At 52.2% G+C, this 18,729-nt stretch overlaps 7 protein-coding genes across 7 annotated transcripts; 2 read left to right on the top strand and 5 right to left on the bottom strand.

Moving 5' to 3' along the window:
• Positions 1–26: 26 nt before the first annotated feature.
• BKA58DRAFT_307201 (uncharacterized protein) lies at positions 27–985 on the bottom strand (the record flags this gene model as incomplete). The annotated part of the gene is made up of 3 exons (XM_046167148.1): positions 27–243; positions 292–510; positions 564–985. 3 exons carry the CDS (start codon positions 983–985, stop codon positions 27–29), a joined length of 858 nt encoding a protein of 285 aa, XP_046029584.1.
• A 576-nt stretch (positions 986–1,561) lies between these two features.
• Positions 1,562–2,696, bottom strand: BKA58DRAFT_377925 (uncharacterized protein). Its single transcript, XM_046169657.1, has 4 exons — positions 2,639–2,696; positions 2,441–2,588; positions 2,075–2,386; positions 1,562–2,028 (listed from the first exon to the last, which is right to left on the bottom strand). The coding sequence occupies exons 2-4, from the start codon at positions 2,585–2,587 to the stop codon at positions 2,002–2,004; spliced, it is 486 nt and encodes a 161-aa protein (XP_046029583.1). The 5' UTR covers position 2,588; positions 2,639–2,696; the 3' UTR covers positions 1,562–2,001.
• On the top strand, positions 2,697–8,462 carry BKA58DRAFT_377924 (helicase swr1). Its single transcript, XM_046169656.1, has one exon. The coding sequence runs from the start codon at positions 3,166–3,168 to the stop codon at positions 8,245–8,247; it is 5,082 nt and encodes a 1,693-aa protein (XP_046029582.1). The 5' UTR covers positions 2,697–3,165; the 3' UTR covers positions 8,248–8,462.
• A 1,723-nt stretch (positions 8,463–10,185) lies between these two features.
• BKA58DRAFT_355126 (zinc-binding domain-containing protein) lies at positions 10,186–11,079 on the bottom strand (the record flags this gene model as incomplete). Its single annotated transcript, XM_046168632.1, has 1 exon — positions 10,186–11,079. The coding sequence occupies one exon, from the start codon at positions 11,077–11,079 to the stop codon at positions 10,186–10,188; it is 894 nt and encodes a 297-aa protein (XP_046029581.1).
• A 526-nt stretch (positions 11,080–11,605) lies between these two features.
• On the top strand, positions 11,606–13,405 carry BKA58DRAFT_466391 (uncharacterized protein). Its single transcript, XM_046175012.1, has 2 exons — positions 11,606–11,784; positions 11,842–13,405. Exons 1-2 carry the CDS (start codon positions 11,720–11,722, stop codon positions 13,349–13,351), a joined length of 1,575 nt encoding a protein of 524 aa, XP_046029580.1. The 5' UTR covers positions 11,606–11,719; the 3' UTR covers positions 13,352–13,405.
• A 652-nt stretch (positions 13,406–14,057) lies between these two features.
• BKA58DRAFT_355123 (ABC transporter transmembrane region 2-domain-containing protein) lies at positions 14,058–16,821 on the bottom strand. Its single transcript, XM_046168631.1, has 2 exons — positions 14,572–16,821; positions 14,058–14,514 (listed from the first exon to the last, which is right to left on the bottom strand). Exons 1-2 carry the CDS (start codon positions 16,718–16,720, stop codon positions 14,114–14,116), a joined length of 2,550 nt encoding a protein of 849 aa, XP_046029579.1. The 5' UTR covers positions 16,721–16,821; the 3' UTR covers positions 14,058–14,113.
• Positions 16,822–16,914: 93 nt separating this feature from the next.
• On the bottom strand, positions 16,915–18,235 carry BKA58DRAFT_377922 (uncharacterized protein). Its single transcript, XM_046169655.1, has one exon. The coding sequence runs from the start codon at positions 18,199–18,201 to the stop codon at positions 17,116–17,118; it is 1,086 nt and encodes a 361-aa protein (XP_046029578.1). The 5' UTR covers positions 18,202–18,235; the 3' UTR covers positions 16,915–17,115.
• Between the last annotated feature and the right edge of the window lie 494 nt (positions 18,236–18,729).

The following is an 18,729-nucleotide window of genomic DNA, read 5'->3' as shown; positions in this document are numbered from 1 at the left end:
TTTGCGATAACTGTTTCTGCATGAAATCACTCGTAGGTCACGGCTGGGCCACCTGGCAACTTCTCAAGCCAGCCTTCAACCGGCTCCTTCACAGCCTGTGGTACCCCGCACTTGGTCGACACATCGGCAGCTTGTGTCGTTAACCCTGTACACGTGTTTCCGAAGCAGCGTTGATCCATCGCTTTCTGCAGCGCACCGTCCTTCCAGCCAAAGACATAATCACCGTGCTGACCGTAGCCAGTCCTACACACAATTAGTGCCGATTCCCTACAGTCGCTGCAGGTCACTCACGCATCGCCCATGCTGTAAACAAACGGCTGCGACCCATCCCCAGGCCAGAGAGCCGCGTCATTGAAAGGCGTAGTATCCCACATGACCTCGTACATGAGTTGAGGCATCTTCACTGGATGAGTCGATGGACAAGGACCGCCAGATTCGAAGGAGCCAGATGTAGGGTACGCGACGTGATCTTTGTGGTTCGGAGAATCGATGTTCTTGCCATCCCAGCACCTGCATCTAACATCAGCAACATGTGCGCAGCCAGGTAGGTGGAGTTCACGAACGTTGGGAACGTAATAGTCGTCCTGATTCCACCCCCACACATGCCCGGTGGCAAGCTCGCTGTGTCGAATTCCCCAATACATGGCGCCCCTCCAAACGGATCTTGCTGTTTGTTCGTGAAACAGCGATGGCAAAGCTGCTTCTGCTGGCCCTCCTTAGCCCTCAAGCCTGGATCACCGACCAACATCCTGAAACCCTTGGGAAACGCGGTCACGGTACTCTTTCCATCGTATGGCGGGATGTAGTACACTGTAACGCCTTCTCTACCCTGTAGACCCAAGTTGACCATCTGTGGGACGCGTTGGAAGGTGCCGTTACGCGCTTTGAAGTAGAGATTCGCGGTCCAATAGTTTGAGAGGTCTTCGGCGAAATCGCAGGTTGTGCAAGTGGCTTCTGTGCTGGGGTCGAGGTCGAGCGGTGGCATAGAGACGTTGAAAGCGTTTCCGCCGACAATCTGGTCTGGACAATGACAAGCAAGGTGAGTATACGTGTTATATAGGAATAGCATATGGGTATTGCTTACGCATATGTACTGAAGGTGCAATGCCGGGCTGCACGAGTGGATCAATGCGGTCGTAGACTAGTTGAGAGCACTGGAAGCGTAACATCGCTGCTGTTGCAAACTGTCGGGCCTTGAGGTCATGAGCGGGCGATGCTGCGACATTGTGCAACAAAGAGGTGAGCGCGAATGTGAGTGAGGACCAGTACATGCTGAAGATCAAGTGGCCTGATCGTCCCGAAGATCTTAGGAAAGCGAAAATGTAGAACTTTGATGTTGCAACTAAGAGGAAGTACTGTTGTGGTACATACGCCTAATAATATATCATGAGCAACGTTCGCAGCAAGGTCTCCACATGGGACTCACCCCACATCATGTTGACGATTCGCCATGTCGGGTAGTTTTGTCGAAGGATCATTTCCTATAGAAGGTCTCAAAGTCAACTGCCGTATATGGTCCTGTTGATTGCTTGTATAAATATGTGGGTTGACCAATCGGATCATGGCAAGTATCCTGGGCGGTTACCGACAAAGCGAGCATACAACAAGGGTGAACGAGTACGTGACCAGTAGGAGTTTGGGTTCCTTCATGACCTGGGCATGAGTTGCGAGATGCATGGGGCTCACGAGGGTGTGCTCCCGAATTGCTGCGATGACGTAGTGGCAAACGGTGCCTCTGGGTGGGTGTCGTAGGATGCTTCTCTTGAAGAGGATCCCAAGACGTATTATTCCGCACGCAGCGCACAGTGCTGTATTGACGAAAGAATTCTCGGTCCTCGAATCAACGTCCAATTGAACCAAAAAGGGAATGAATACATCAGTTTTTGAGACGAGATTGGCGATGGAACTCAAAATCAAACTAGCCTAAGATGGAAACGGGTATTGTGTTGACAAAGAGAATTCCATTGGGGTATGTACATGTCAATTTGGTCTGCACACAGTCTACCAGCCCTCACCGGGCTTCCTTGCCTATACGCTGTTAGCAGTAGTCCACACCAAACCATAATGCACTTACCAGCAATGCACCTTTTCCACCTAGCTCCGCCTCCAGACCATCTGGGTACGTCTTGGGCGCACTGAGCTTGTCGGGGTAGAAGGTACCAACAGCCGCGCAGAGTCCGAAGACAGAGGCAACGAAGGTGCCCAGTAGGACGAAGCCCCATTGGGGGGTGAAGTGGTTGTAGTCGTGGAGCGCTAGCACACCCATGATATCGTTGTCTTCGTGGCAGGGCTCGCCATAGTTGCGGCGCTCCTGCTTGTCCCAGTAGTCGCCGTACGGGTCGCGGTTTCCTCGCTTCTCAGCGGGAGGGTTGATGTAGCCGCCGTTCTGTCACCATCAGCACTATGTCCTTGCTTCCTCCTCTAGAAAACGTGGGCGTACTTGGTTCGGGTCTGCGAGCTCAGCCTGGGCCTTCTCAGCGTCGGTGAGAGCGGTTCGGATTTGGGTGAATTGGGGTCGTGGTCGGGCTACGGCGGGGACGACGGCTCGAGCCAGCGGGCGGGCCGCTACAATGCGCCTAGGAAACATGCTAGAGCCGAGTGAGTATTTATGCGATGCGTGTCTTCGGTGTCTTCGTACGTTGTGGCGCAATTGCGGGGGGTCGATGGGTTACAGTATCGGTGTGTCGTTCGCGATGAGCTCAGTTGCGGCCCCGGTAATGCTTGGCGGAGAAGTGGGTCTAACTGCTCTGCGTACTACCACAACCGGTCATGGATGTACCACGAAAGGCGTCTACGCGACTGAGCAATCCGACGCCTGCCTGAAAGAATCTGCGGAGGTTTTAGACAGCCTCGATCACAGCATTCTCAGACGTAATCATCACAATTTCGCTGTCGTTCACGTCAAAGGGATGGCATGCGCGCCCGTGCCGGTATTTAGCGTGATCCCTACCAAACATTATCGCCGGCTCTGTTTTTACCATCTCACAACTTCGACATAACACCGCATCATCCCAGCGCGAGCCCGAATTTGGAATCTGATCCCATCACCGTCACCAGCACGCGTCAGACTATCTTGCGACCCCGAATTCGAGCTATTGTATGTCGATTTGGCCGCGCGCCGGGTGGTCTCCAGGCTCCCCAGGCCGCCTCTCTCGCCCTTCCTGAATGGAAGAAGTTACCGCCGCGGATCGCGACATCGACTCCATCCCACCACGCGACTCGGCCGCCGCACACAACGCATCCGACATCACACACAATGGCGAACAGAGTGAGAACTACAGCGCACCTGTGATCAAAGAGGAACATCCACCGGCACCTGGAAATGGCGATGATGGTGGCGTCATTGAGCGGCCGCCAAAACGGCGGAAACTCGAAGACACCACACCGCGCCGCTCAGCATCACGCGCCGTATCGCCGCCCTGGAAGTCATTCGTGGCTGATGGACCAACGACAGTGTTCGAAAATGGCGTCAGGAAATCATCACGTGTGAGCAAGGATGCTGCACCGCCAACGCCGGAACCTGTAAAGCGGAATTCTCGCCCGGCAAGCAAGGCGACGCAGACCAACGGCACCCCTAAGAGCGGTGTCAAGCGAGAGTCGCGCAATGGCTCAGGGCCCATGTCCGTTTCGAAAGGGAAGACGCCATCCACCATCACCAAGAAGGCCTCGGCACAGTCTCTGGCAACGCCGGCGCGCAAGTCTGAGCGCCAGAGAAAGCCTTCAGGACTTGCGACAACGTCGCCCGTCACGTCGCCAGCACTGCAGAATGGGTCGCCCGAAGGCACGCGCAAACGGGTTGGGCGCGCTCGGAGGGGAGCGCAGCCACTTACCAATGATCTAGGTGATGAGCCCATGGACGACGTCGAAACTAATGGACACGACCCCTACGCCGGTCTGTATGGATCCCCCGACGACTCGAACCCATCTATGCCTGCCCCTCGTCTCCGCCTGCGACTGCGAAAGCCCGACCCTCCCAACCGTCATCCCCACCATGCCCCGCCCAAGTCAGAGTACGCGTCGCTCGAAGAGTGGCTAGGACAAGACGACCCGCTCGATGGCGAAGAGGCGCTCCGGATCACACAGGAAAAAGCCGAGGAAGAGGCCAGGCGCCGGTTGCAGATTGTCGAAGCTGCTGAGCATGGAGTTCTGAGCCAGGCACGATGCAGCGTATATGCGCCTGAAGCAGCCCCAGAGCCACCGCCACAATACGGACATTGGGACCACGTGGTCGCACACGTGTTGCACTTCAACAAATTGTTGAAAGAGGAAAAGGCATTCCATCGGCGGACGGCTAAGATATTGGCTAGGGAAGCATACGACTTTTGGAAGAACAAGTTCAAGCGCAAGAGCCAAGATGAGATCGAACAAGAAGAGACCGAGCGGCAAGTGACGAGGTACAAGCAGCTCGTGAAGGATGTCAAGGACGCATGGGGCTTGGTCAGGGTCGAGATCGACAAGGAGCGTGTGGCTAAATACGAGGAGGAACAGTTGCAGCTCGGACACAAGGCCATGGACGACATGTTCAATCAAGCGCAAGAGATTTTGGGTGGTCGCAACGCTGGCGACGGGGCCTCCTCTTTGGTCAGCGAAGACCGTGATTTCGATGAGATGGAATCCGAAAGCGGGGTGTCGCATGCCTCACAGCAACAGCTCGACGACGATGTTATGTCTTCTAGCTCCGATAGCGAACAAGAGAACGAGCAAGACGAAGATGCGAACCTCACGGCCGAACAACTACGCGAGAAGTACGGACAACTTCCCGACCTCCCTGAGAGCAGCTCCGAGGTGGAAGCCAACTCAGACGACGGCGAAGACGACGACGACGCTGATTCCGAAGAGGGCACTCCTGCGCCAACACCCGATCCCGACCTCGAAGTCGACAACACGAACGAGCTTCCGGAGAACCCATTCCAACAGACGAACGGCTTTCACGACCACGACGACGAAGATGAGGATAAGGAGAAGCCAGACTACATCGATCCTGCTACAGTCGAGCTTGATCAGGTTGATGATGCTTTGCTGGACTCTGACGATGACAAGGGCTCTGAATCTGGTAGTGAAGCTTGGTCGAGCAACGAGGGCTCGGATAGCGAGGGTAACGGTGATGAAGCTGCCGATTCGGAAGAAGACGATGAGGACGAGAGTGAGGGAGAAGACTTAGGCATGATGGGTTTCTTGGCACCTAAAGACATCAAGAAACTGAAAGAGGCCGCCAAGACCGCGATTGACGATGTGGAACCGGAAGACCCCACCTCTCACTCTGAACAAACGAATGGCCATGCTGCATTGCCCGAGGAAGTCTCTGAGGAGAAGCCACATGTGAACGGTCATGACTCCGTCGCTGAAGCAGACGAGCCACATGTCAACGGGCATACTGAAACAGAACCTGCCCCCTCCGTAGAGGCAGCTGAGCCAACTCCGATCGAAGATGTAGTACATTCCAAAAGCGCTTCTCGATCACGGCATACATCATCCCCACCAAGGACCGAGGTTCCATCCTTATTACGCGGTACACTCCGAGAGTACCAGCACGATGGTTTGGACTGGCTGGCGAACCTGTACGAATCCGAAACCAACGGAATCCTCGCAGACGAGATGGGTCTGGGCAAGACTATACAGACCATCTCACTTCTCGCCTACCTTGCTGTTCGTCGCGAGATATGGGGACCACATTTAGTCGTGGTACCTACTAGCGTCATGCTCAATTGGGAGATGGAGTTCAAGAAGTTCTTGCCAGGCTTCAAAATCCTGACTTACTATGGCGACATTAACGAGCGAAAACGAAAGCGCTTAGGATGGCGCAACACTGGCAAGGATATGTACAACGTCGTCATTACCTCCTATCAGCTCATCCTCCAAGACGCAGCAGCCTTCAAGATGCGTCCCTGGCGTTACCTAGTCCTCGATGAAGCCCACAACATCAAGAACTTCAAGTCTCAACGATGGCAGACTATGCTTAACCTTAGAACAGAGCGACGGTTGTTACTGACCGGTACGCCTCTACAAAACAACATCGATGAGCTCTGGTCGCTGCTCTACTTCTTAATGCCAGCTGGCTTCGCCGGAGAAGGTCGCATCGCGGGACTGGAGGAGTTTACCTTGGCTCTGAAGAATCCCACCTCGCAAATTCTCGATCAAGGTCGGCAGCAGCTTGATGCCGAAGCGCAGAAGGTTGTCAAGCGGCTTCACGAAGTCCTTCGCCCTTATTTGCTGCGAAGGCTGAAATCAGAGGTTGAGAAGCAAATGCCAGGAAAGTACGAGCACGTTGTTTACTGCAAGCTTTCAAAGCGGCAACGGCAGCTCTACGATGGGTTCATGGGCCGCGCTTCGACCAAGGAGATTTTGTCCTCCGGCAACTACATGTCGATTATCAATTGCTTAATGTCATTACGAAAAGTCTGCAATCACCCCGATCTGTTCGAAACACGAGCCATTGTAACGTCCATGGCCATGCCCAAGTCAGTCGCTGCTCAGTACGAGATCAAGGACCTTCTCATCAGAAAGCGACTGCAAGAGGGCATGGAAGATAAGCAAGTAAATCTAGACGCCTTGAACCTGGTGTTTGCGCGACGGGAACAGACGCAGTTGGGTCATGCTAGACGCACCTACCCTATTCGCGCCACACGGCCCCTGGAGGATCTGATCGAGCGCCAAACACGGCGCATCAACAAACCCATCGATAAGGGCACTTCTTCGCTACAAGCGACCATGGCAGTGATGGCGAAGCGAGAGCAAGTGGCCGTTCGGGACCATTTGCAAACATGTCTTAACCTTACTCGCGCGCGTACCCAGTTCATGCCGATTTACGGAAAGGACATCATTGACGCACTGACCGTCGATTGGCACGATTTCACATTTGGGGCTATCACGGAAGGGAAGAGGGTAGCTAAGCCTCTCTTGTACCGAACGCACCACACTCCACATCCCAACTATCACGGTTTCGGTCAGGCTCAGATGCAACCAAGACAAGAGGAAGCGATTCACTATGACATCGTTCAACGTCATCATGGTCTTCTTGGGTTCAGGTCACCACGCTCTCATCGTGTCTTGTCGCACTGGCACGATCAACAAATCACCCATTTCTATGATATGATCCCAACATTGGAGCAGCGTGCTGATTCCATGGAGCCTCTTATAACTCGCTTCACATGTGTTACGCCTGCCGTTGCAGCCGAGGAGTTGGCACCCCTGACCCTGTCCAGGCGCGGTGTCCAGCTGATTCGATCGTCGGAGGCAGCACACCAGAAAGACCCCTTCCATTCTTCGCGTATCCGACAATCGATCGCCTTCCCGGACAAGCGTCTCCTTCAATATGACTGTGGCAAGCTTCAACGTCTTGCGACACTCCTGCGAGACCTACAGGCTGGTGGTCACCGTGCGCTCATCTTCACCCAGATGACAAAGGTTCTCGACATTCTCGAGCAGTTCTTGAACATTCATGGATATCGCTACCTGCGCCTCGACGGATCTACCAAGATCGAACAGCGCCAGATTCTTACTGATCGCTTCAACAGTGACCCCCGCATCTTATGTTTCATCCTGTCATCTCGATCTGGTGGTCTCGGTATCAATCTCACAGGTGCTGACAGCGTCATCTTCTACGATCTTGATTGGAACCCCGCGATGGACAAGCAGTGTCAAGATCGAGCTCATCGTATTGGTCAGACGCGCGATGTGCACATCTACAAGTTCGTCAGCGAATACACCATCGAAGCCAATATTCTTCGCAAGTCGAACCAGAAACGTCTTCTCGACGATGTCATCATTCAAAAGGGTGACTTCACCACAGACACCTTTAACAAAGTCACCTGGCGCGACGCACTCGACGAGAACTTGGGAATTGACACCAACGACGAAGCGGGTGCAGCCATGGAACGTGTGCTCGGCGAGAAGATTGGACTGTTGGGTGACGCACGTGTTATGGGCACAGTGGAAGATACGGAGGACCGCACAGCAGCTTCCATCGCACAGAAGGAGATTGTGGACGAGATTCAAGAAGACCAAGTCGACTTCAACGAAAGTCTCAACGCCACGAGAGCCGCCTCGGAGGCCGCTGCTGCCGCCAAAGCGAACGAAGACCTCGATGTCAACGGCAACGAGAAGGAGCGGCGACATGTTGACGAGTATATGCTTAGCCTGTACCGGGAAGAGTACGGCAAAGAACCATACCGACCGCCAACGGACCGGCAGAAGAGGAATCGCAAGGGACAGGATCCTCATGTACGGCACAGAAAGAAGAAATACTAGTAATACACAACTCTTTCCATTGAGCGACTTTGGGGTTTAGCGAGCGTGTTGGAAACAGGAAAAATTATGTATTAGTAGTTGTACAATCGTAGAAAGAGCGAGTAGCATTTGCATGGTCTGGCGTTTTCTCCGATAGGGAGAAAGTGAAATGAGTTAAGTGTACAATTATACTACAGAAGTAGGGTGCGATGATAGCTATGTGAAAAGATGTGAGCCTTTCAAGAGATTCTTCTAGTGACAGCACGGATCTGGAATGACAGGTCAGAAGGCCCTACTACACCCCTGACAAGTGGCGGCAGCAATGTACACGGTAAGGGGACAGTCAAGGTTCGTATCAGAGGCTCTACTCTACTCTACAAAACCCGTTGCGGGTGTCAATAATCTAAAGCCAGCTGTAGACTGACCTCGGGCCTTGGGGACTACATCATCTCAGGGAGCCAGTAAAGCCCACGCGCTTCCAATATATATACTTCAAAACGAAAAGCAGACGGTAGTCTCTAGTCAGTGAACCCGGCTTGTCACCGCCTGCTGGACCCTCTCGTTACTCCTGCCTTTCCTGCTCACTGCCAAGACCGCGCTACTAGGTCCAGTACTTTTCACCGTCACCGGCACATCAATCTGATTCATTGAAACACTTATCACGACTGTGGCCAGCTATCACGACAACCACAATCGCGCGTGATGACGACTCCAGAGAAGAAAGAGGATCCCAATAAGGTCACTCCTTTGGTCGACCTGCCCAAATGCTCGAAGACCGTGGCTGCTCCGCCTAACCCATAAGCACGAATGTATCTCTAGGATTGAGTGAGTTTCTAACGTGGAAGATAATGACGACTACGGTCCGATCGCCACCGTTACGGTCGGCGATTGGAACGCGAAGCGCGAATTTCACGTCTACGAAGGCCCTCTTTCTCACTATTCCTTCTACTTCGAAGCTGCCATGAAGGATTGCTGGGGCACTTCAAAGACTGTCGAGCTGAAGGGCGATAACCCGGAGGTCTTCCAGGCGTTCTTTAGCTGGATCTATATAGGAGAGCTCTACTCAGCCCTCGACGCTTCAGGGAAAGTTCCTGTAAGCAGGAAACTCATCTGTGAGATCTATGTCTTCGGCGACGTCCGGGGGGCTCTTGAGCTCTGCAACGCCGCGATAGACCTGATTACCCAGAAGATGCAGCATGAGTAGATGTTCCCAAACCACGATCTCTCCTATGTCTATGAAACCACACTCCAAGGATCAGCTCTGCGCAAAGTTCTCTTAGATTTCGCAGTCAACAACTATCGTTTCTCAGATCTTGCTGACCCTATCGAACGATCACAAGAATTCGAAAATTATCCCAAAGACTTCCTTGGAGATATGTTGATGGCCCTCATGGCTCTTGGGAGGACTCCCATTCCGTCAACTGCAGGGTATGAAAATTTGTCTTACAGCAAAACCAACTGGGCCACGTACATCAAGCCTCAGATATGTTCAAGGTATCACGATCGCCCAGCATCCCCGGCTTGATCGTGTTGATGACGTTACGACGCTCCATGCGCGTGGAACCCCGGTTTGGAGAATACGTGATCGCTTTTGTCTCACGAGACCATGGGATACTAGGGCCAGGCAGCTACACATGGGCCACTTCGTGATGGAATTCCAACACCAGGGTCTTCATATTTTGATGAATGAAAGTTTGCAGCCCCCTTCCTGCCATGATAATATTGGTGCTGAACAACGCAATGCAACGCAACGCAACGCAACCCCAAAGGGTACTAGAGGTTATCAGCACTATCATCCTGGATATGAGGTCTTGCACGTATGACAAAGGCAACAACGTATGTCTATAGACTTAATAGATGACCAAAACTATTACATACGACTATAGTTTCAGAATAATACCTATGTAGTGGGGTTCCGCCTCGCCTCATCTCCACATGTTGCCTCCATGAAGATAGGTCTTATAATGACAATCTTTTCATCCAAGGGCAATCGTCCACTTTGCAGCCCTCGCAGAGGTGACTTTCATGTGGCCCTCTAGTCTTTTCACCATACAGAGGCTGCTCGACTGCCACGCCTGCCCAATTCTTAAGCCTGTACGCAATCCGCTCCACATATGATTTCTCGTCCAGTTTAAAGCTTCCCAGCCACTGGCAAGAATTGCAATGCTGATTGTACACGACAGCATTGTACCCGTTACGAGGATATCTTCTAATTCCGATGGCTACGACGGTGCTGCTCCACTGGCGCTTTCTGCATGCTTTGTTTTCGCATGTGAATTTTCCCATAACACACGTCGTGTACCTATCTTCAAAAGGAGCCTTCGTGTTGTAGTTGAACCACGTAGATGTTATCTCGGGCACCACGGCTTCGGCAATTCTTTGGTGCAGTTGCGGAAATGTAAAGGAGGTCTTCACCTCTTGTTGTGTGGCAATGTGCGCTTGATCGATCTTTGGCGGTGCGACAATCGTATTGCCATCCGTTAAAGTGAGAGCTCGCAATCGGTTTTCGAGTACATTGAAAGGCAAGTCGAAGGTTGGGTTCGTGCGTGAACTGCTCTCCGTCGTGGTGTGGCGACCGCGCCGGCCGTTGTGTATGATTGAACGAGACGTCGAGAACAGCAAAGGGACATAGTGGGTAAAGGGAACAGGTGCGACGGAGCTAGTGACTGAGTCGCTTCTGGTTTTTTTCTGGACTGGAGAGTTGTGTTGGTGCTGGCTCAGTGCAGTCTGGCTACTGAAGGAGCGATTGCATGCCTTTGGGTCAAAGGGTGCATGCTTTGGTGAGTTTTCTTCATGTTGTTTGAGAGCTCTATCGCTGCCGAAAGTACGATTGCACAATATGCAAATGCTCATTTTGTATCCAGTTGCAGTCTGTCAGAGAGTTGCAGCTTACCAAGGTAGGAGGATCGCGGCTACCTAGGTACGTGGGAAGTGTCAACGATCGCTGAGTTCAGCTTCTAAGACATGAATCGGAACGAGGAAGGTATTTTGTGGAAGTCTGCTGCGCTTTTGGAACCAATCATATAGTGACACATTACGCGCTGTGGCTGCATCTGCAAGTGGATATCCCTGAAGGGCACACGTCGACTGACACAGAGTGCGACAAGTTCATACTGTGCCCCCACCCACACCAAGGCGTACTCTTTGCAATCACATATCATGGTGACTGTGATTTGGGCACATAAATTCTGATCAGGCTGAGGATTCAAGTGCGGGGTCGAGCAGCTAAGCGGCGTGGTATGCAGGGTGTCGTGTTTGCACATATGCAGAGGACCTCCATCAACAACGCATCAATGGTTGGGTGGGATGTCATTCCCGAATGCACATGCACGTACCCAGCACGAGATGTCTCTGGAACAATCCTGCGTTCGAGATAAAGGCTTTTTGTTTCTCAGCCCAGCGCCAGTCCAAAGACTTTCTCCCCTCGATTTCTCTGATTTATTTCCCTGAGTTGGATCCTTCGAGTAGTGCCGTCTGAACTGCTTCAACTGCAATGGCGAAAAAATTGAAGAAGGTTGCGAAAGCAGCCAGCATTGCGCTTCCTCGACCTGTAACAAGGTGAGACAGGCTTCCTCCTTTCGAGCAAGCACGACCATGTGAGGCTGACTACCCCAGCCCATATGCAAGCCCATCCGTTACCTTACACTTTGGTCCTCAACATCAGACATACTATCTTCCAGAAGTTCTGCTGAAGAGATTAGAGAATATCCCGAGTCGTGATCCCTGGACACGTGAGATCAATCTCGTGGATGTAGACGCAAACATTGGTCACGTCTTGATCCACTTCCTGCACACAGGTGTCTACCAGACTCTTAGTGATGATGGTACCGAGGATTCCGATAACAGTATCGTCCGCAATGAGTTCCAGAAAGCTGTGCTTACTCTCGAAGCCGCTGAGAAGTACAGCGTGCCTGGACTCAAGGAACTAGCGCAAATCGAGCTGGAGCGACGAGGCAAAGAGATGTGCTTACGTGACGCTGTGCGCGCTATCCGAGAAGCGTTCATTGCAGGGCCTCCTGACGAATACGCGTGGCTTCGAGACTACGTTTCAAAGAAAGTACAATGGACCTTCAAGCATGACCCTTCCGCGTTGACCGCACCGGACTTCTTTGAAAGCATCGAAAGCCCTACGCTGACAAGGCTCCTAGCTCGTCTCATCGTTGGGTTGTACAGCGATGAAGTAGAGCAGTTGCGCGAAGTAAGAGTTGCAACTGGCAATGCCCCTGCTGAGCATCAAGATCCAACGGTAGAGGCGAGGAAGTTGAAAGTCAAGCTAGGCAAAGAGGCAGAGTTGAAGGAAGAGAAGGAGCAGCTATGCCTAAAAAAAGAAGAAGAAGAAGTTAGCGCTGCTGCTGCTGAAGCTGAAGAAGCCGAATTGAGGAAGATAGAGGAAGAGGAAGCCGCCACTGCTGCTGTTGAAGCTGAAGAAGCTGAAGAAGCTGAATTAAGGAAGATAGAGGAAGAGGAAGCCGCGGCTGCTGCTGTTGAAGCTGTTGAAGCTGAAGAAGCTGAATTAAGGAAGATAGAGGAAGATGAAGCCGCGGCTGCTGCTGTTGAAGCTGAAGAAGCTGAATTAAGGAAGATAGAGGAAGATGAAGCCGCGGCTGCTGCTGTTGAAGCTGAACAAGCTGAACAAGCTGAACAAGCTGAACAAGCTGAAATGAGGAAGATAGAGGACGAGAAAGCAGCGGCTGCCGTTGCTAACTGGAGCAATTGGCACATTGCAGCTCCAACCGTTACAAATAAGAAGAAGGCTAAGAAAGCAGAGCGTATACGTCTAAGAGAGAAGGAGGAGAGACTTTTTGAAGAAGAGAAACGTATATGCCTGAAAGAAGAGGAAGCTACTGTCGCTGCCGCCAAAGCCGAGGAAGCTGAGTTGAAGAAAAGGGAGGAAGAGGAAGTCGTCGCTGCTGTTGCTAAAGTCTGCGTGAGCGACTTCAACGCAAGGATCGAAAAAGGCGCTACATTGGATGATGATGATGACTGTGAATCACGCTTGGAGCATCTGTCTCGAAACGAGGGGTGGCAGAACTGTAAGCCATGCGAACTCTACATGCGAAAGATCGCTATCAAGCTCCATTCAGTGGAGCTACCGATCGTGAGTGGGCTCAGCACGATCGATTGACCAGAACACGCAGAAACACTTACTCTAAATCCAACAGAGCTGAGCTAGCATGCGAGAACTACTTTATCAATTACTTCTGGGTTTCCGTTCCTGAGCCATGTATTACAGTCTTGACATGTCGTATCTCATCCCACTAGACTTACTAGTAGCTTCGAGACGAGTGATACAAGTAGATAGGGAAGGTGCACTAATTTGGTTATGCACTCTCCTCACGCGATCTTGTTGTGTATACAAACGACTAGTGAGTTTGAACCCGTCTTCCGGAACACACGCAAACTATGGTCATTGCAAACGTATATATTATCTCACACGCGAAACAATTGGATATCGATCCAGCCAAAATCGACCTCTACGGAAGTTCAGGCGGTGCGGCCATTACCGCGTCAACATGCTTGCTAGCACGCCTACTTAACGGTCATAAAGTGGCTAGATTGTTGCTTACCTAGGTAACATACCGGTGCTGGACGATAGGCACGAGGATTATGCGAGTGCAATTCAATTCCGTGAGGAAACAGTCTGGTCTGAGTGGACGGATGAGTGAGCCTGGAATGCCGTCTTGGGATCGAACTGGGATGATCCACTCCGCTCTCTGTGCGCCAGAAGAGACAATATCCAGCAACGAAGCTTACGCCTATCCTTTCTTTTTTGCCGCGATTATCCTCTCTAGAGATACCTATGAACGCCAAACAATTGCATGCATCGATCTCAAGGGTGATTAGAGCTTAGTTGTGTTAAGTATCATGGTATAATTCGATACCTAGATTAGCTGGACGGCGAAACTTCTCCACTCCCACTCTCGACCGCCTCCTCTTGATCTCTTTTGCCAGCATCTTCCTCGTCTGTACTCGCCGTGTCGACCGTCTCTTCTCGTTCCAAGTATGGTGGCGGTGCAAGTTCCTCGCTCTCGGCCTCACCCTCTCCGTCTTTGCCTTCTACCCATACCCTGTTCAACTCAGCCTCAATTTCCTCTCGCCTCTTCTTCCACTCCTCGACTTTGGCAAGCCTTTCCCTCAGCTCAGCTAACTCCTTCTCCACGCTCGACTTCTCAGACTGTGTGCCTATGCGTTGGAAGTCCCATTCGTCGCCATGGTCGCCCATGCCGAGGGTTAGCGTGTAGTCGTGGTAGCGCTTCAGGGATGCGCGCGTGGATATTGTGATCAATGCTGGAATGTGTGAGTCAGTTGAAACTCTCTCTTCGAGAACAGTCGCTGTAAACTTACTTATGCCCTTTGCCTTTGCGCGTTCGTAGAGTAGACCTTCCACATCACTGCTAACTGCACTTGTGCCCTCGTCCACGAATGCGTATCGCGGTTCATGATAAAGCAACCTCGCGATACCCATTCTCTGCTTCTCGCCACCGCTAAACACATCTTTCCATACTTTCTTCGTGTCCCAGCCACCTTCTCGATCGGGCAAGTAGCCTAATTTCGCTTCTTCGAGAACCTGTGAGAGTTCAAAGTCGCGACGGCCTGCGTCCTTCATATCGGCATCGGTGTGGGGGTAGATGACTTGGTCGCGGAGGGTGCCAGTGGAAAGGTAGGGTCGTTGAGGGAGGAACATGATGCCGTCCACGCCAATGCTGCGAGGACGACTTACAAGACCGCGGTATGCAGGCCATAGACCGGCGACGATGCGTGAGACGGCGCTTTTACCGCAGCCATTAGGGCCGGTGATGAGAAGATGCTCGCCGGAGTGAACGATGAAGGATAGGGATTCCAGGAGTTCCTCGCCGCCCATGGGGTGCAGGGCTGGGGCAACGACCGGAACATGTTCGAGACGAATTCCATCGAAGCCCTTGTGAACTGTGCCTTGGATATCGGAGACGGAATAGAGTTCGGGTCGCGTGCCGGGTGGAGGGTAGTATGCTTCTGCATGGACGCGATGGAGCGTGCTGATCAGGGTGTAGACGCGTGATGTGTAGCCAGCCAGCTCAGAAAGATCCTTGATGCTGTACATCATGCGACCACCAGCATCCGCGAGAGACAACATAAGTCGCTTGTTCGTGATGAAGTCCTTCATACGGCTGCGCTCGCGGTGCGACTTCTCTCCTCCAGGTAGTTCGGGTGTACCTCCAACACCGCCCCATTCAGGTAAGAATACTGGAAGCGAAGTGACGAGGTATCCGAAAGCCGACCATGAGTACTTAAGCACAAAGTCTTCAAGCATGTTGTACCGGATCTTGAGACTGTAGATGCCTTCCATCCAGTGTTTCAGGTCCTTGAATCCTCGCTCAAGGAAGTGCTTTTCCATCTCGTCACCGCCATAGAAAGCCACTTCTTCTGCGTTTGCGATGAGTCGAGAGTGCAGAGCGCGGAACTCGCCTTCTCTTCGTCCTTCGACAGCTTTCAGTTTGCCAAAGGGCGGAGACAGTTTTCGTAGTACTGTCGCGGTAAGGAAGTAGTTGCTCAGCAGTCCGGTCAGTGCCAACGGTCCCAAAGAACGGTAGAGCTGGTAGTTGAAGACGCAAAGATCCACAAACGGCTTTCCTAAGCTCGAGTACAAGGATGCCGCACTTGCACAGAATAGCGTCAGATCTTGTGTGATGTATTGATCTGCCCCGACGCCTACACCTCCATCCAAATTCTGTAGCTTGTAGTAGTTCAGATGGTCGTTCAGGTACAGATCATGGATGTACCGCGTAAGTCGCGTTCGGAACGCGATGGAGACCTTACTCTGCAGGAACTTGATCATAGCGTTCGTGTACGAAGAGAAGGTGCCGACACCAAGCCATTTGACTATGCCCCAGAGGAATGCCTTGCCGTTGCCTGCTACAAGGTCGCGCACGATCTCTCCGTCGAGACGCGCTACGACCAGTGACAGATACGTCCGCAGCATGAGGAAGACGCTATGGCTGACCAGCAGACCCGTTTCCTTGCTATTCCAACGCGGTATCATGATATTCAGGAGGCTCAGGAACTGGTGTAGGAAGGCCAAGTTGAGACCCGGCTTCGTCTGCGGCGGCGGCGCTTGCGGGTCGCTCGAGGTCGTGTCAGCCATGCGGGCTGCACGTGGCGGTTGGAGGAAGAGTCTACGGTGCGCATCGAACGTGGTCTGTTTGGTGGGATGGATGACTACTTTGGACGTAGAGTCGCGATAGGGCACGTAAATGGTTCTGGAGCCATCTTTGTTCCTGAGTCCGGAGTTCCTCCTCAGCAACCGTTGGCCCGTCTCCTTCTCTGCGCGCCGGCTCTTGTACCATCTTGTGCCTCCATATCCGGTGCCTATGATGGTGAAGAGGAGGGTGATGGTGGACAGCAGCTTCGTGAGCTTGGATGCGCCGCGGACGCGGGACTTGAGAAGCGTCGCATAGCGGTCGTAGAGTGCTAGGAGAGGGTCATGAGGCTGTCGTAAGGTAGACTGAGCGGCCATTGTTGACCGTGTACATCCTCAGTGGGGAGACTGTCATTTCTCGGTCGCAACGGCGGTGCTGGAGGTTTGGAGATGCTGTACCTTGCATGTGAGCCAGTGCTATGATGCTTGCTGCGGTTTGAGCCGAGGCATGTGAAGGTGCACGTGCGCTGGGTAAATCCGGGGTGGCTCCACAGCATCTCGGCAAACATAGCCACTGTTGTCTTTTCGACTTCTACGCAGCAATTGTACCCTACTATCATTAATAGCATGAAGCGGAATAAACTTTTCACTATAATTACTAGGTATTAAGACGACGACTACCCCGCCACGGGAAACCGTGGTTATCAAACAGCAGCAAACCACCTCCAATGCTCTTCCGACTCCCTTTTTAATTATCGATCCTTCCCAGTAGTTCAAGCCGTCGCAGACTCTTTGTATCGGATCTCCTTCACTATCTTACACAATTGGTTCCTTAGCCAGCCTCCCAGAAAATCATACAGATGCCCCGCCTGCGCCGCGGATGTATCGCCATTACTTCCCCAATTAGTCAATGCCCCGATGAGTTGCGCACATCCTCGCAACTCTTGTAAGATTATCTGCCTCCTATCTCTCTGTTGTTCACCATCCTCGAACTTGTATTGGGTGTACCGAGATGACTGCATGTACAAATTGTACCTTTCCACTTCATCAATACCCGGCACAGACGAGGGTGAGGAGATCGTGTGCAAAAACTGCGAAGGCTGGCAGTAATTCCAAGGGAGCGATGCTGAGACCGAGTGGCTGGTACGGGTTCCGTGACTAGCACTAGCAGCGGTTTGGTACCAGGCCAGAATCTTGGATGTTATGCTGGAGTATAGCATGGCAAGATGTGGATCTGACGAGCATGAACATCTAAGAAGCTTCGAGACATTCTCTCGTGCTGACCGAACAGTGTCTAGAACGGCATCGAATGAATCGCTCGTGTGGAACGAGTGCCTGGAGTGTGGCAGGCTCTCGAGCGTCGAATAGGCCAATGGATAACAACTATGGGAACTGTCCGTCCCGACCTCTGCGTAGGAAGTCAAGTTGTTATGACTTCCTACGGGTTGGCTCATCGGACTGTATGGGACCGATATAGAAGAGGCAGAACGTAAATTCTCCATAGTCTTTGCACCGCCGGGGTGATAGTCCATGGGGTTTGCATCTTCGCCGCTGATGTAGTCGTTGAGAGCATCCCAGTTGGGAAAGGGAGACTGTACTGTTTGTTCCTGCGGGAAAGGATCTCGGAAGTCCTGGTCAAATCCGGTAGCTGATATGGGTGTGGACTGAGCAGGTTGTCGCGACAAATCAGCGGTGTCCGTATAGGCGGTACCTGAACCGATGTCGTTTACATATGATTGTGCAGGTGCAGTCTCTGAATCGAAGCCAGAAGGAGTCGATAAGCTTGGTGAGAGCGACCAGTCTGAAGCCCAATTCGACGTGTCTGCTGAAACCGTCCGCTGGAATGTAGGTTGTAGCATGAATGCGCCAAACTCATTGCCGCTTGGTGATACGCGTGGCTTTGTGACTTTGACAAACGGAGTTCCATCTGGGTTCCTCTTCCTCGTTCGGCCTGGCTTTCCGTGTTTTCTCGAGACGCCATATACACATTTCGTTCCGGTTTGAATACAGCGTGAACAGTGTGGATGCTCTTTGCTACATTTGACTTTCGACGCGGCACAGGCGTCGCATGAAGCCCGGAGCTTCAGATTCCCGTCTCTTCGGGGTGTGGATGGTTTGGGCGCTGAAGTAGGTGTAGACATCTTGAGTGCTGTCTTATTGCTTTCAAGGATTACCGGAGATCTCCAGAGAATTTGTCGAGATGGTGTAGACATTATGATAAAACGTGCATCCTCTGTCAAAGAGTCGGTGTCGGGTAAAAGGTAAGCTGAGCGTTGTACTACCAATTCTCTCAGGCCATTTCCAGCTCCATGAGGCTCCACCGCCTTTATACATGAACTGTTTTCTGAATATTCTTACCTTTTCCAAATGCATCATTGTGGTGTAGG

This window comes from Alternaria rosae (assembly GCF_020736505.1).
Source record: "Alternaria rosae strain MPI-PUGE-AT-0040 chromosome Unknown BKA58scaffold_2, whole genome shotgun sequence".
Taxonomy (NCBI): Eukaryota; Fungi; Ascomycota; class Dothideomycetes; order Pleosporales; family Pleosporaceae; genus Alternaria; species Alternaria rosae.
Note: the sequence above shows the minus strand (reverse complement) of the source record. Positions and strands in the feature narration are given on the sequence as shown.